Source organism: Pistacia vera, unplaced genomic scaffold (genome assembly GCF_008641045.1).
Source record: "Pistacia vera cultivar Batoury unplaced genomic scaffold, PisVer_v2 Contig344, whole genome shotgun sequence".
Classification (NCBI taxonomy): domain Eukaryota; kingdom Viridiplantae; phylum Streptophyta; class Magnoliopsida; order Sapindales; family Anacardiaceae; genus Pistacia; species Pistacia vera.
In genome coordinates, this window is record NW_022196162.1 from 1,837,478 (window position 1) to 1,853,912 (window position 16,435).

Consider the following 16,435-nt stretch of genomic DNA (forward strand, 5'->3'; position numbering starts at 1 on the left):
AAATTCTATCCAAAATAATAAACCAAACGCACTCCTGATTACTTCCATTTTCTTAGGTATTATAAGATTACAAGATAATCTTTTTTTAGTTGTAATTCTATCCCTTATTAATAAAATTTTAGAACAATCATACCTTTATTTTTAAATTAATTTACATGAATATAGCTTTTACTATTTCATCCAAATTAATTAACTTTTTAGATAAAATTACCCTTGAATTCAAAACAAATTGCAGCCCACCCAAGCTACCACCCCACCCACCTACCGCCGCCGGTTGTTGGCAACCACCCCTGGTGACCAGCCGCCACCGTTGCCAGAACGGCACACGAAAGGTCGAAAATAGCCGTTGTGCGTCGATATGGCCATTTGCGAGCAGAGATCTAGACGGAAATGGCCATACAACGCACGAAGGCCATTTCCTACCTTCCGTGCGCCATTAGGTTGCTAGCTACCAACGGTCGGCAATGGCTGGGTTGGTGGGGGTGCACTGTTGATTCGAAGGCCATTTTGCTGAGAGAATGTATGAAAATTGAAAATGTTAAAAGCATACTTTGCGCTTGGATTCGAAGGTACATATAGGAGTATGGTTAGCATTTGGTCCCAAATGTGACTCCAAAGAGTGAGAAAATTTTGTTAACATCATGAATACAAAGTATTTATAGGAGTGCGACAGGTGTTTGATCCTAGAGTTTTATTTCAATGATGACATTGGTTGGTTTACACTTTACATCATAATAGCTATGATAGTAATGTTAATCGATGGATGTATAATAAATTCTTTGAAATGAAAGATCTTCTTTTTATCTTTTATTATTTCTTCTTCTTTTTTTTAAGCTCACTCAATTCTTTATGTAAAAAAAATTTATTAGGATAATTAATCTTTTAATCTCTATTTAAACGATGATAAAAGATACCAATATATTTCACTGTGTGTAAGTTACTTTATAAGCGAGATTGATTATACCAGTTACCACTTTTTAGTATCAATCTCCTAATGGATCATCATTGTTCAAAGATTAAATGTTTAACGGGGAGTAATATTACACTAATAACCCTTTCTCACAAACTTTTTCTGTGACAGCTCGCAATTGGTCAATTTATAATTAATTAGTAAGACCCATGTGAGATCCGTTGTAAACTGATCAATTGCGAGTTGTTATATCAATGTTGTGAGAAAAAGTTGTTGGTGTAATATTATTCGTTTAAAGGGTATAATAGTAAAAGAAATTATAAATTTGACATATGTTCCCTGAACTTGTGGAAACTCCACATTATGATACCCTTTGATTGGTTTTTCAAAATAACCCTACCCTTTGATTGGTTTTAAAAAGATAACCCTACCCTTTGATTGGTTTTAAAGTATAACCCTACCTTTGATGGGTTTTCGTTAAGAGTAACCCCTTTGTAACCCCTCTGATGACCTATTTATTTATCCAAATTGATAAAAGTACCCGATTTATTTGTTTATGATATGCTACGTGTCTTCACATAATTGATTAATGTATTAACCAGCAGCGTTCCCCACTGCAGAGAAACTCACCACCTTCCTTTGTTTCTTCTACTTCAAGAAGTAAACTAAAACTCGATCGAAGTCCACGTTTAAAAGTTAAAAAGTAAAAACAAAAGCAAACCCAACACACTAGGACAACAAACTGAGAAACCAAAGCACTATATATAACCCAATGCTCAAGTTGAATTGAACTCCACACATACACCAAGAGATCCAATCAGAACAAAGAGAACAGAAGATGAAGATTACTGTAATGACTGAAGATGAACAGATCATTACCTTAGATGTTGATCCCCATGAAACCGTAAAGAAGCCTCAATTAAGCCCTAATCTTATTTTGCATGTTTGTATAGAATTTTGGAAAAAGTTTAACTTTTTATTTCTGGGGTTTTTTTTTTCTTTTTGTAACAGGTTGAAAACGTTAAAGCTCTGCTCGAAGTTGAGGTAAAGTTGCTTTCTTTTCGTTCAAGTTTTCAACTTTTTGATGATGGGTTGTTTGGGTAATGAAGAAAAATAATTCCTTTGGGGTTAATGAGTTGGTCTACTGTTTTTGTCGTTGGGAGTGTTTGATTCAACTTTTTGTTTACTTTTTGATGATGGGTTGTTTTGATAATGAAGAAAAAGAATCTGTGTTCGGTTAATGAGTTGGTTTCTGTTTTTATTTTTGTGAATTTTTTTACTTATATGTGTGCTTTGAGCAGACCCGGGTGTCGCTTAGGCAACAACAGCTGCTGTATAATGGGAAGGAAATGGGGAATGCTGAGAAACTGAGTGCATTGGGTGTTAAAGACCAGGATTTGGTTATGATGGTCTCTAATGCTACATCTAGGTATGTTAAAAAATGTTGCTTTTTGTTGAGGATATTGTTTTTTTTTATTAATGAATGTCGTTGGTGTTTGACTGCATTGCAATGTTCGTGGCTTTAATGTTTCTGGGATTTTAGTAATGATGCATGCTGTGTTAGGGTTTTTAATCTAGGTTGATTTGGATGTTGATTTAGATTTTTGGTTTTACAACTAAACAAAATTTGTAAAGGATTAGTAATGATGGTTGTAACATCACTGTTATGTCATAATTCATTTGGGTGACAGATTGTATGCTGTCTGTTGTCTATTGATATATTGTTGATTTTGCTTTGAATAATGTCGTAATTCCGTTATTCAAGAGTGCTTTTGCACTTTGGAATGTCTCTATCCTTTTAGAAAGCTGCTAGTATGAATACCAATTATGGATACAAGGAATGATATGAAATTGTAATTTGTGAGATATTTGTTTTTTATGTCTATTATGGTTACCAGGAATGAGAGATGCCATGGTCTTGCATGTTGAGCTGTTTAATTAGTCATATTAATTGAAGTCACTCCAGATAAAAATTGAAGAAGGATGTAAAAAGTTGGTGTTGCTAAATTGTTTAGTCTGAATTCTCTGTAACAAACCTGAAAAACCGGAAAAAAATAAAAATAAAAAGCCTCTGTGTAACAGATTGCAAAGGACACCTTTCCTTGAATCATGGGATAGGCTGAGATAGCCCATAGATATTTTTCGCTTCTTGGTTGCTCTCATAGTTCATTCACAGTTTGTAATCAAATTTATTGCATTCCTTTTTTGGTAACTGAAAAAATTTCTAATTTTTCAGTACCCCTGCCAATACCTTGGGCTTCAATCCCGATGGTTCTGCTGTGAACCCTGCAGCTTTCCAGCAGCACGTACGGAATGACTCTAATATGATGACACAACTGTTTCAGGTAGATTGGACTGTTTTTTACCAATTTGCTCTTCTGTGATTGATGACTCAATTTGTGGGTTTTTGGCATTCAACTGTTGTTGAACTTTCAGGCCGATCCTGAATTGGCACAAGTCGTCCTTGGAAATGATCTCAACAAACTGCAGGAGCTATTGAGAGAGAGACACCGTCAAAGATCTATATTTCGACGTCAACAAGATGAGGAGCTTGTGAGTAGGCTTGTGACTGGTCACTTTAATTAGTTGTGTTCCAGTCATTAAAGTTTCTTTGCATTTAACCACTTTAGTTATAATTCTGGCTTTGTGTCAATAAACTAATTAGAGAAAATATCTGGTAAGGATTAATTTAACATGAAATATTATACTACCAATTCTTGTTATTTGTTCCTATTAATTTGAATAGACATTTTTGAGTCTAAAATTTGGGTAGACCATTGTGAATCCACTGTAAATTTTTAATGAGAAGCTGATTTTTCTATGACCTTCTTGTTCTGTTTTAGGAACTTCTTTATGCGGATCCTTTTGATGTTGAAGCACAAAAGAAAATTGAAGCTGCCATTCGCCAGGTCAGTGTATTGTATCAAATAAAAATTTTAAGTTTAGACTGTTTGGCTGATTATATTGTTTTTCTCTTTCCATATGCTATACTACGGCTGCCCTCACGATTTTTATAGATTATGTGACCTTTTGCATATTTCTAATTCTTTTGCAGAAAGGAATTGATGATAACTGGGCAGCTGCCTTGGAACATAACCCTGAGGGTTTTGCAAGAGTGGTATGTATGCTTTTCAACCTTAGTAACCTATGATTTGTTTGCTTCTTTGTTTTCATTTAATCCTTCTTGTGTAATTCTTCAGGTTATGTTGTACGTTGACATGGAGGTTAATGGTGTTCCTTTGAAGGTAGAGATGATAGAGAAAACATTTGGCTGATGAATATTTTACTTTATATATTTTTTTCATCCAAGTTCAACATAGCATACTAAAGTTTATACTGTTGTGTACTTGTTACGTTCTCTTTTATCATGTATCATCCAACTCATCTAGTCATAGGACTTCTCTTGCTTCTTTCTTCACATCTCAATGTAATCTATTTCCAGCATTTTGCATCTTTTGTGTTATAGAGGAAAGCTAAAACTTAGAATGTATCTGTATTTGATTCTCTTTGTCTCAGGCATTTGTAGATAGCGGTGCACAGTCAACAATTATATCAAAAAGCTGTGCAGAACGTTGTGGGTATGTGTCATATATCTTTAATCATTTGATTTACATACCAATGCTGGTGTTTCTGAACGATTGTTTCATGCAAGTTCATACTTAATATGATTTAATTTTGAATAGTGAAGAATAAACTTGTGGACATTTATATTCATTCTATACCAGGCTATACTTATAGATTATGTGCTTCTGTATAACATTTATTATTTGTTAAATAGCAAGGTCAGCATAATAAGACAGGTGCTGACATAATTGGTTGGCCTTTCATGCATGGCTTTTAAGGCATACAATTTGTCGCATTCTCTACTGTGAGATAGATGGTTATGGGTTGAGTTAAGAGTGAAGATTTGGATACCAATTTTAACAGATGGAGGTCTGTGGTTGTAATGTTGTTGATGTGGTCATTTACAGATTGCTAAGGCTTTTAGATCAACGTTACAAAGGCGTGGCTCTTGGAGTTGGTCAGTCTGAGATTCTTGGTCGAATTCATGTGGCCCCAATCAAGGTATTAAAATCTGCTTTCTGTGAAAGTTAAAGAAATCACTGAATGCTACATATAGTGTTTTTAGTAAAATATTTCCTTTATAATTATAAAATTTCTAAATGATTGACCAAGCAATGATTTTCTGCGATTTCACCAATGGTTGACCAAACATGCATTCTTTTGTGTGCAATTTCCTTGCTTTGATGTGGGCCCAACTCGCTTATATGTGAATGAGTCGTTACATGTGCTTTCTCTTTCCTTTCCATCAAATAAGTCACATGTGAGCAATAGACTTGGGAATTATTCTCATGGTATTTTTTGATTGATGTTGTATTACTGACATTTCGGTGACAGATTTATTGTTGAAATTTGAAATTTTAACCTATATTATATGTTATGTTGAGCATATGTTTTACTTCTCTCCTTCCTGTAGATTGGGAATATATTCTACCCCTGTTCGTTTGTGGTACTGGATTCTCCCAACATGGAATTCCTCTTTGGGCTAGATATGCTTCGAAAGCACCAGGTAGCATCATCTCTTGCTCTAATATCTGATGTACCAGTCCATTTTTGTACTTTGATAATATTTTCTTATATTTGTTTTTAACTAAGACACTATCTGCAGTGTATGATTGACTTGAAGGACAATGTTTTAAGAGTTGGTGGAGGGGAGGTAGCTGTACCATTTTTGCAAGGTCGGTCCCCAAATCACTGTTTTGGTGTAAATTTTTTTAAGTTACTCTCTTGTAATGATGAACATTATTTTCCATGTATATGGTTAAACTGATTTTCTATGGTTCATTAGATTATCAATTTCTTTAATTTTAAAACTTTTATGAAAAGTTGAAATAAATTATGTGCTTTTCAGAGAAAGACATTCCTCCTAGGTTTCTGGATGAAGAGAAGTACTCCAAACAAGCATCCAGCTCAGGAATTGCAGTATGTCTACTCTTGATCAAGCTGATTTTCCTTAATACCCTGCATTGCATGATGATTTCAACAAATGAGCTTTTGATATATTGTGGTTTATAGAACTCTCTAAATTTTATGAATGCAGATTCTATCTTATAAATTAGTCCAAGTTGAACTTTAGAGAAAATCACTGGATATTCTTTTCTAGATGATGTTCTATACCACTGTTGGAGTGTTGTTGCTAATCTGAAATTTTGTATGAAAAATACGTAGTTGGTTCAGATAATATTTGCATTTATGGATAGTATTTGATTTTTGTTTTCTCAGAATGGTCCTTATAACTTTACAAAGTTTCTGCTTGTTCAGTGATTTAATTGTAGCAATAGCACTTTGCCTTCTCTAATTTAGCCTTTGAATACTTGTGATTCTCCAGGCGACATTAGGACAAACAGATAAGAAAGATAGTCTACCTGCAGGAGGCCAATCTTCCGGTTAGTTTTAGAAATCTTTCTATCTTTTCATCATCGCTTGCCTTGTAACCTGAAAGCCGCATTCTCAAAACACTTATTGGTTTGAACTTTGAACTTTATGTGTGCTTGTGCCGCCTGATAAATCTACAACTGATGTTTCTTTTCTTCCATTGGTCACAGGTATCACGCCTGGCACACCCAGTGATGCAACACAGGTAAATCTGCCATGTTCAATTGTGTTATGGTAAAATTTGATTGATTTAGCTTCAATACCTCTATTATCTATTTTTTTTTTTAATTGAAATTATTATTTGACTTTAGGGAGCTGATTTTGAAGCTAAAGTTGCAAAGCTTGTTGAACTAGGTTTCGGAAGAGCTGCAGTAATACAAGCACTCAAATTTTTTGATGGGAATGAAGAGCAAGCAGCTGGGTTTCTCTTTGGAGGCTGAATAATCATGGAATTGTCATTTATAGATTACAGTTTCTCAAAAAATTTAATTCCACAGTATAAGAAATTTAAACTGTGATTGGAATGACACATTTCATTTGAAAGTGTTTATATCTGCTAACATTCTTTCAATTCAAATGATAAGTTGAACTCATTGGTGTTAATCTCTTGACAATTTTGGTTATCTAGTTTTCTCCAAATGTCTACTCTTTCTCAATGCTTTTTGTTCAATTACAATCAAACCATGCTCCAAAAGAAAAAGAAAAATAAAATTTGTCATGCTTTTGAGTATTTATACTGATGGGATTTTGCATTAAGATGTTGTGCATGATTACACAATGTCAATTTAGGTTTTGTGCTTCAATACAATAGATTTGTACGAAAGAGTTTGTATAAGAAGACTTTGTCAATCAACATCTCATACGGTATGAGTCGGTATAATTTGAGATCAATAAAGATAGCTTACAACTTAATCTTACAATTTTTTTTTCATAACTCTGCTCGCAATTGGATAGGTGAGATTATTACGAGTTGACCAGTTACAAGTTGTTACATTGGGGTTGTGAGAAAAAAAATTATAAGATTGGGTTGTAAGTGTATATAGTAATGTTAGGTTTACGATCCAATTTTACAACCTTATCTCACAACTTTCAACGTGATAACTCACAATTGGTCAACTTCCAAATGGATAAGCGAGACCTGAGACCTGTAGCAAACAGGCAGAATCCATTTACGAGTTGACTAATTACGAGTTATCACATCAAGAGTTAAGAAAAGGTTATGAGATTGGATTATGGACCTAACATTATTCTTTGAAATAAAAGTAGTCAAATGGTGTAACGGCCCTGATATTATTTTCCAGCTATAAATAAATCAAGTTTGGCAAAATGAAGCAAGTAAAATCCTGGAAGCAAATCACATTAATTTCTTCAAAAAAGGATCTAAGTAGCACCTGAAGAGGCAGAAATTATAATTGGATATCATTTATTGAGTTTGATGGAAGCTATAACAGAGCAATTCTACAAACATAAAGCATTACAAGTACCACAAACTGTATATTAAGCAACTTTAGTACTTCATAATTGCATACACAAAGATGAAAAAAATTCTTCCAACTACTGTGATTTTGCACTGTAAACACAAGGCCTCCTAGCAAAAATTTCATGCGAAGCTGAACTCTCATACCCCACAGCCACACTCAGCATATTCAATCTTATAGGAAAAATGGAAAATATATAAAACATGTTGAAATGACTTTCTTGAGATGAAACTTAGCAAGGGTTAAAATCGTTCTGCTAGTCTAGCTGTAACAGATCTAAGTTTTGAATACACCTTTCCTGCTGGAGACCCTAAAATAAGACTGCACAGAGAATCTCTTGCAATTTTAATACTGGCAAACGAACCTAAGATATGAATTTTGGTATCTGCAATCACAATCCTTGTCTTCGTTGCATTCTCAATTGCAAACTTGGTTTTACCACCTTTACCAGACAATCGCCCTACGGCACGTGACAAATGCTCACCTCGAAGAGTTTTAACATCCTTGATCTCAAAAGATTCGACATAGAGTTCATCCAACCGCAAAAGGGCAATGGCATCTATCACATCAAAACCTAGCATAAAAGCATGGACAAAATCTGCACACTTCTGCAGATTACTGATGTCAGGTGTGTCTGGTCTGGTCTTCAATTCGACCTTACGTGCTTTGAGATTCATACGGATATCAATCTTCATCCCTTCATAAACTGGAGTGTAAATGTCCATCCATGCCTTCTTAAGAGGTGAATACCTATGTGGTGGAACTGAAACCTTCCGAAACTGAACTCGACCGTCAGACATCTCATGAGCCTTCAAAGGCTTAAACTTTGGCTTAGGCGGCAATGACCCTGATTCAGATATTGACTCTGGTTGAACTGCTTCAATCTCCATAGATGCGGGGACCTTGTTGTTCTGCATTATAAAATCCACTGTATTTCGCCCTGAAAAAGAGGTTTAAGCAAACAATTCAGGAAAAAGAATATAAAAGTTTGCGATAACAAGAGAACTTCAGAAACTATGAAATATATACTAGAAGTATCTTTTAGGAAAAGGTTTGTTCTTTAAGAAAAACCTGATCTAAAGAGCCTATCTTTCATCAACAATCATCACACAGATCCAACACAGACATCAAAATCACTGGTTACCAAAAAAAAAAAAAAAAAAAAAAAAAAAAAGCTAAAACAAAAGTCCATTACTTTCCCAGCTATTTGTCTAAAATATCCATTCATATCCTTAAAATTATACCTACTCATCAAGTTTAACAAAGCAAAATCATGGGATATTAATAAAATTCAATTGGGTCACTCTAATTTAAAAAAAAAAACAAGATAATTGTAACTTTGAACATGAAGGTTTTTGACAGGCACCAATAAATTATGAATCAACCAAAGATCAAAACCAACATAATTCTATTAAACGATGAATAGAAAACAAGATTAGCCAGTTTTACCTTATTTTTGGGACAATGATTTGATATTATTTGCTTTCTCTAGGACTTGGCTTGCAGTACAGAAGGCAAAGCTGAGGTTTTTGAGGTCCAATGGTCAAAAACTAGGGTTTTAGCTATCTACTCAGCTGATTGACGAAAACGACAGCGTTTGAGATTATCTTTGGGCCCCTTTAGTTCATTATTTTTACTTTATTCTATTCCATTATGTACAACTAGTCGAAGGCCAAAGCACTGTCGTTTAAGAATGTATTTTATTGTGGGCTTCTTTTAAACCCCTCAGATTTAGTGAATCTAACAGGCCCTAATATTTTTGTTGACATCAAATTTCAGGTTCAAGGTGGTAGGTTCAACAGAAACTGAGACCCCAGCTGGCCTCTTGACGCGCACATTATATGTACCGGGTGAACCAACATTCTTAAGTTTTCGAGTAACGGTGACATGGTGGAAGGGCAATTGAAACTCCGTATGCTGAATTTATCCGGATAATTCATAAGAGTAAGGCTCAGTTGAATGTCTCATTCGGTTAATAGTGCTCTGGTTGTAGCCTTGGTAACATAAATAGTTCATGTAATCTTCAGGAGTCAAGTCATAAACAAGACCTGGATCCATTGCACTGTTTGGTCTCACATGTCCTGCACTGTATGCAAACGGTGTCGCTGGGAGATTATTACAATGTAGAATATGTTTTCATGAACTTCCGCCTCTTGTTCTTGCTGATCTAATATCATCAACCCTATCATCAATATGGTTCTCAGCTGTTTTGTTGTTCACCAAAATCAACCCTACAGCGCCTGCTCTATCAGAGCCTCATTGGCCTTATCATCTCTGTCAGTGAGCATCTCATCAAGGCAAACCACGATTGTCCCATTAACCTTCTTCGGGTCTGTGGTTTTGGACCTTTGTTGCTAGCACAGGTAACAACAGTAAGGCCATTCATTATGAATCACCTTATCTCTGTTCGTTTTTTATGGACATTGTAAGTGTGAAGACCAAAACGGTGCCGTGTCACTTAACCAACACGCTGTCGTTTCAAGCATGAATCTAGACCATTAGTTTTGAGAAGATCCAACGGCTGTGCTTAGTCCATTCTGGTCAACGATATATAAGTGAACTTTTTCTCTTTAGTTTTCAAGTTTAGTTTTTCGATTGAAACAAGGTTAGGTGTTTGCTCTGCTAGGGTTCATCCTTTGTTCTGAAATCTTGATTTTGTGTAACGGGTTGAGTGATTGATTTGTCATTCTGTTTGAGGGGTTTTGTCTCTCAGTTGGCTGGGATTTTCAGTGTATAGTTTCCAGGGCTATTAGTTACCAGATAGGGTGATTTCGGGTTTGTTTGAATCTTTCGATCTTGCGTCTGTAATCTATAAACAGCTTTCCTAATAGTGCAGTGGGCTTCAATGTTTCCGGAACTCAACGTGGACGTAGCCTTCCCAATCTTGGAAAGGTGAACGACAGTAAAAATTGTGGTGTTCTTAATCTTTTGTGGATGTGTCTTATTTGGTTATAATTTGTGGTTTGTGAGTGTGTTATTACAATAGACATAATATGGGTTAATGTATGAAAGGTTAATAGTGACATCTAAAATTGTTTTGGACAATCTGGGGTTCAAATTTTTCAATTAATAAACAGAGAAAAAACTTGAGTACAAAAATTACTTCATAAGAGAAAAGATTTGGAGATATCTCTCCAATGTCTACATCTCCAATTTACCATTCTTTACTAGAATAGGACTCCTTACTATGCATACCATCTGACCATATCATTTCTCCAAAACGATAACCCTTTCACTACCACGAGGCTAAATCTGTTACAAATTTCTTCTCTTGACCATATTTTTCAAAATTCAAGCTGCTAGGCTCAACAACAATAGACACACCACTCGGTGCATTTACGGTCACATTATATGTGCCTGGTGATCCACGTTCTTAAGAGATGAGGTGAGTTCGACTGAGCCATTTAGATAAGGAAGTACTATTGAAGGTAATTTAAATCCAGGACATTGAATGATTCGGGGCACGAGTAAGCTTTTCCGAGATTGTAAATGCTCTATGAGGCTCGGGTTGTAACCGTGGGCACACAAATAGTTCAAGTACATTCACATTCAAGTCATAAACAGCCAGGATCCAATGCACTGTTTGGATTCGGAAGTCCTGCACCATATGCAAATGGGTTTGCGGCGCTGTTGTCGTTTTCATATACAATTGGATTAGAATTTGCGTCCGTTTTCCTTGCTGCGAAAAAGGAAAAAAGGTGTAGGACAATGAGAAAGCATAGATATTGAAGACAGAATTTTATGGCCTTCTAGCTGTGAGGAGACTTGACTAGGGATTTTGAAAAACTCACAGGTTGTCATGATTGCGGATCTGATAGCTGCTGGACTCCAATCTCGATGAACAGCTTTGATTAGGCCAACAATACCAGAAACGTGAGGCATCCATTGAAGTGCCAGACATCGTGATATAAGGAATCCTTCGGTTATCAGAGTTCAAGTTTGTTGGTGATGTTGCTTCAAGTTGGCAGCAATTATATTGACTCCAGGTGCATGACATCAGCTGAAATGGAAATTGATATATTAAAATTAGAAATGAAGTGACACAAGAACTGACGGTTGATAAATCTTTTTTTAGATTAACCTAAGGATAGTTGGATCAATCATATTGGGTCCTCTAGCTGAAAATCCAGCTATTGCTGGAGCTGCCTTTGTGTCGATTTCGGTCTTTACATTACTTATGTGTGCAACTGGGTCCCTGTTGCATGCATAAACATGATACATGAGTTGCTAGCAATTAAAATGGGTAATTTAAGAAGAGCAAACACATGTTCCCACCCGAGGTTTAGCGAAAACCTAATTGGTACCTCTATACATTTATTCTAGATTCTCGCCCTTAATTTAATCCTGTTTACTTTATTTTAACAATTGAAGGGTAAAAGCGTCAAAGTACCCTACATATTAAATTTCTCTCAACTCACGCCCATTGCTGGCGTCGACACTACTCTTTTTCCGTGTGCGGCCAGATTTCCCACTCAAACTGATGGAAATCTCACCCTAAGCTCAATTCCTTTGCCCCTAACCTATGATCAATTTTCGTGCCGGATTTGGCTTGTTTTTTCCACGAACTTTTGATCGCGTGATCCACAACTTAGGCCCGATTTGGGTTGTTCCTGCGCCGTTGGCCTTCCGCAACCCCACCATCGACATCCCCACCCCCCATTGACCATAAATTTAGATGTGGTTACTTTGACGCTTTTACCATTCAATTGTTAAAATAAAGTAACGGGGGTTAGATTAAGGGTGAGAATTTGGAATAAATGCAACCAGGAGTATCAAGTGGGAGTTTCGCTAACCTCGGGTGGGAAAAGTCGTTTGCTCTTTTAAGAACAGCCGAATAATGAAAGATAAGATAAATACTTGGTAGAATGAATGTAGTCAAAAATAGCTTCACCATCTTTGGAATTGATATGGAAGTTTGAAGGACGTGCATGTTGGTAAAAGCAACATTGGGACTGTTTGTGGTTAGCCAAATCATCCCAACGCTCTATTATCAGCATATTTTCCGGTTTCGAGTTGTTTACTTCCGAGCCAAAGGCACACCAAGATTTTCCCTTTAACCTTTTCCGGATCAAGGGTTCCAGGCTGACATGCGCTACTGCACCAGTCAAACACATAGCAAGAATGGAGGACAATAAAATTAGAGCTACTGAGAATTCTAGCATTGGAAGTGAGATTTGCTTACGCTTCTTAACTGGTTGTCATTGGCCCTGGCATCTTCTCCAGTATCTTGGATAAAACTTTTCTGATTTCAGGCCTTTATCTGATAGGCTTACTCCCTGAATAATTAATGGAATTAAAATGAATGATCTATGTATTCCACCTCTTACAATTGCATAGGTTTATAATTTTAAGGAAAGAATACCTTGAAGATCTTCTTGTTGCCAAGTGTAACATAATTTACAAATTCCCTATCCGTTGTGCTGGCACCATTGTGACACACCAGGGTGCAATATTTCCTACAGATCCTGCATTGGTCCTTGGTTGCCACCGAGACAACCACACTAATGCCTTGTTTAACAGCATGGAAAGAACCAATTGCAACCCCATCATTAAAATATTCTTCTGGTCCTCCACCTATTGGATGGAAAGGACATCAACACCATCACTTATTGCAGCTTCAATGGCAGCCATGATGTCTGCATCGAGCATTGTCGGTTATCGATTGGCTCCCAGCATACTTTATAGGAAGCAACGCGAGCCCTAGGTGATCCACCTTTTGCTGTTCCATTGCCATTACCAAAACATTAACATTAGGAACTAAATTTCCACCCGCTGTTGATAGGTGTGTGGGCCATGGCCATTGAAGTCACGAGTGTCATCATCTGGGAGTGACAGTATAGTTGAATTATGCCTACGAGCAACCCTACGAGCATATTTAAGATACCCTTTGTTGAAGTACCTTACTCCAATTAGCTTCCTGATTTATGAGACATTTATGTGAAGAACCCTTAAGCATTTTGGCAAACTTTTGTTGGAGAAAAATGGCAACAGTAGAGATACCTGTTACATTAACTTCATCTTTGCTATTACAGGTCCCTTGCCACCTTTTGGCACTGGACCGATGCCTTCATCAGCAAAACTCTTCGATTCCGGCAAACACCTTTAAGTGTGCCATGAACAATATTAGGATATACAAAAAAAGAATTCATTAAATCAATCAAAACTTGGGATGTAAAGCCAAAACTTTGATCAAAAAGATTCTACCTGAGTCAATGTTTCCTATAATACATCGTCACCAAAATTTGTCTTCTTCCATATTGAATTTGAAGGAATATTGTCATAGTCTTTCTCTATCCAAGAAAATTCCACGATGCTGGTTTGCAATTTCTTCCATGATTCAAAAACTGATATGACTTTGGGGTGTTCTGCACAAATAAAATAATCATGTCATTTGTAATTTAGTTCATGTCACTCCCTCCTCTACAGAGCTAAACTTTTGGGAGTCCAATTTGATAGACTGTTGATGTGAAGTTTGGTAGACTTTTATGCTGTGTGGTTAACTAATAACATTTAAGTAATTAATAGGGTAGAAGTTTGGTACAATTTGGTAGATTGACTATTATCGGGCATGGCTAATTTGGTAGATTGACTGTTTGTTGTATATTAACCGTTATGTACGGCCAATTTGGTACGCCAATTTGTTATGCCGTATATTAACGTTATGCATGGCCAATTTGGTACGCATTTAGTATATGGGTAGAAGTTTGTAGACGGTTATGCTGTATATATGCAATTTAGTAATTAATGATAGAAGTTTGGTAGACGGATATACTGTTATACGGTGGTTAACTAATAAGTAAGTAATTAAATGAAGGAGGGAGGGTCCCTTAATTGCTTTTTTTTTTTTTTTTTTTTTTCCTGTTTTCAATGTTATTATGATATTATAGAACAAAGAAAGAAAAGGAAAACTATTTAAATTAAGCTTCTTACTTTGAACTTTGGGTACATCGTCGTCATGAAGGACGCAGGCAAAGCCATTGATAAATCGGTTATAGGAGTAAAACAATGAGCTTTTTGCCTTCTTAATACTGCTCATGAAAATTCAAAAAAAAAAAAAAAAAAAAAACATAGAAAAAATGAATAAAGTTATGGAATCAATGGTATATCAACATAAGAAAAATTGTTCCAAAATCCTTTACCTTCCTAAGCATGATCCTAACAGCTCATAATGGTATAGTACTGCATGATCGTGATCAACAAGCGAAGCGTTTAACTGCACCGGATGTGTTCCTAAATATACTATATAAGACTGCATGTCCAGAAAAAAAGAAAAAAAGAAAAAAGAGGATGAAAGTTAAAAAAGATTAATCAAACAAACATGTAAGTATATATATTGTAACGAGATTACAATGAAGAATTTAATAGAAACTGTTAAGGTGTATATATGTGTTTGGGCTCTGATCCCTTCTCTTGAGTTAGTTTTTGGGGTAAGTTCTACCTAAGCCCTGTTTATCATGGTATCAGAATTCAGAAACATGTTTGTTTGGGACAATGGTGGGAAGCGTGAGAGAGGGTGTTAAAAATTGTATTTGTCCCCCATATAATGTATATATGTGGTTAAGTTCCCTTCTTCTTTGAGCGCCTAGTTTTTGGAGGTGAGTTTTATCCGGCCCTCGTTTATCAGAAACAAAATGAAACTTGAATAATTATGCATGATTCTTGAAAAAAAAAAAAATTACTGGAAAACCAGAAGAATAAGTAAAAGCTTGCCTTTAATTCTGCAAAAGTTGTTGTATAGGAAAGAGAGGTGAATAATAACAAATAAGAGAAAGCAGAAATCCTCATTGCTTTCCTTTTGAAACTTAATATTTTTTCCCTTGCTTAATTTTTATAGTTCTTGTTTTGTCTATTTTTGCAAGCTAAACTTTCTCTTCGTTTGATAACAGATGTTTCCTGTCCATAGCAACGTGAGTGTTATTTTTTTCTATATAATTAGGTAAATGTTGTAACCATATTGGCTATTTTCACTATAAGCAATAACAGCTAGAGGAAATTATTTTTACCACCGCACCTTCAGACATATATTGGAAAAATGATGACTTCTGCTATTCAATTCTTATTCTTTTTCAGGTTCATTTGGCAATGCACTCATAACGTTATTGTGTTTCAACAGTAAAGGTTGGTTCTCAACACAGTTTGATGTTACATTTCGCATTATTTACCTGTAGAGATGAGGTTTTACAAAACCTCAAGGGGATAGAGCCGAGTATCGAAACAGTCGTTTCATTTCTGGGGAGCCGTCTTGACCGGCTGCTATCCATAAGTTTGAACATGGGCTTGGATTGGTTGAATAGTTATATGTATTTGGGGCTTAACTGGGGCTAATCAACATGAGTCCAAAAGGACAAAAGAAAACGTCTTTAACAGTAATAATATGCATAAGATTCTAATAATATTCCCTCCATATTCTTATTCCTCTTCCCCCCATCTTCCATATACTCGTTTTGTTCACCAAAATGAGTATATGAGCTGCAACAATTCAAGAATTACAGATATTTCCTCATGAAGGTGAGTTCATTTTTCTTTGTATAAAAGTAGCTTTATACATGTTGCGTAGTTGCTCATGCTGAGTTTTTATGATCTGTAATCTGTTCCATTCTGTATTTGATAA

The 16,435-nt window shown here is 35.8% G+C and overlaps 2 protein-coding genes and 1 pseudogene across 2 annotated transcripts; 1 reads left to right on the forward strand and 2 right to left on the reverse strand.

The window, feature by feature from the left end:
* Positions 1–1,610: 1,610 nt before the first annotated feature.
* On the forward strand, positions 1,611–6,949 carry LOC116138883 (protein DNA-DAMAGE INDUCIBLE 1). The gene is made up of 16 exons (XM_031424558.1): positions 1,611–1,814; positions 1,922–1,954; positions 2,212–2,339; positions 3,147–3,255; positions 3,347–3,463; positions 3,754–3,819; positions 3,966–4,028; positions 4,111–4,155; positions 4,427–4,488; positions 4,882–4,975; positions 5,388–5,480; positions 5,580–5,649; positions 5,823–5,893; positions 6,300–6,357; positions 6,517–6,551; positions 6,658–6,949. The coding sequence occupies exons 1-16, from the start codon at positions 1,749–1,751 to the stop codon at positions 6,784–6,786; spliced, it is 1,239 nt and encodes a 412-aa protein (XP_031280418.1). The 5' UTR covers positions 1,611–1,748; the 3' UTR covers positions 6,787–6,949.
* A 789-nt stretch (positions 6,950–7,738) lies between these two features.
* LOC116138903 (RNA-binding protein pno1) lies at positions 7,739–9,410 on the reverse strand. Its single transcript, XM_031424576.1, has 2 exons — positions 9,274–9,410; positions 7,739–8,764 (listed from the first exon to the last, which is right to left on the reverse strand). The coding sequence occupies exon 2, from the start codon at positions 8,739–8,741 to the stop codon at positions 8,067–8,069; it is 675 nt and encodes a 224-aa protein (XP_031280436.1). The 5' UTR covers positions 8,742–8,764; positions 9,274–9,410; the 3' UTR covers positions 7,739–8,066.
* A 154-nt stretch (positions 9,411–9,564) lies between these two features.
* LOC116138830 lies at positions 9,565–16,085 on the reverse strand (annotated as a pseudogene).
* Between the last annotated feature and the right edge of the window lie 350 nt (positions 16,086–16,435).

What these genes read in the sequence shown, in the direction of transcription:
- LOC116138883 (XM_031424558.1), top strand. Translation starts at nt 1,749, where the DNA reads ATGAAGATTACTGTAATGACTGAAGATGAACAGATCATTACCTTAGAT. An exon ending in TGATGACACAACTGTTTCAG is followed by an intron (nt 3,256 to 3,346) that starts GTAGATTGGACT and finishes TTGAACTTTCAG; the next exon opens with GCCGATCCTGAATTGGCACA. An exon ending in ATATGCTTCGAAAGCACCAG is followed by an intron (nt 5,481 to 5,579) that starts GTAGCATCATCT and finishes CACTATCTGCAG; the next exon opens with TGTATGATTGACTTGAAGGA.
- LOC116138903 (XM_031424576.1), bottom strand. Translation starts at nt 8,741, where the DNA reads ATGCAGAACAACAAGGTCCCCGCATCTATGGAGATTGAAGCAGTTCAA.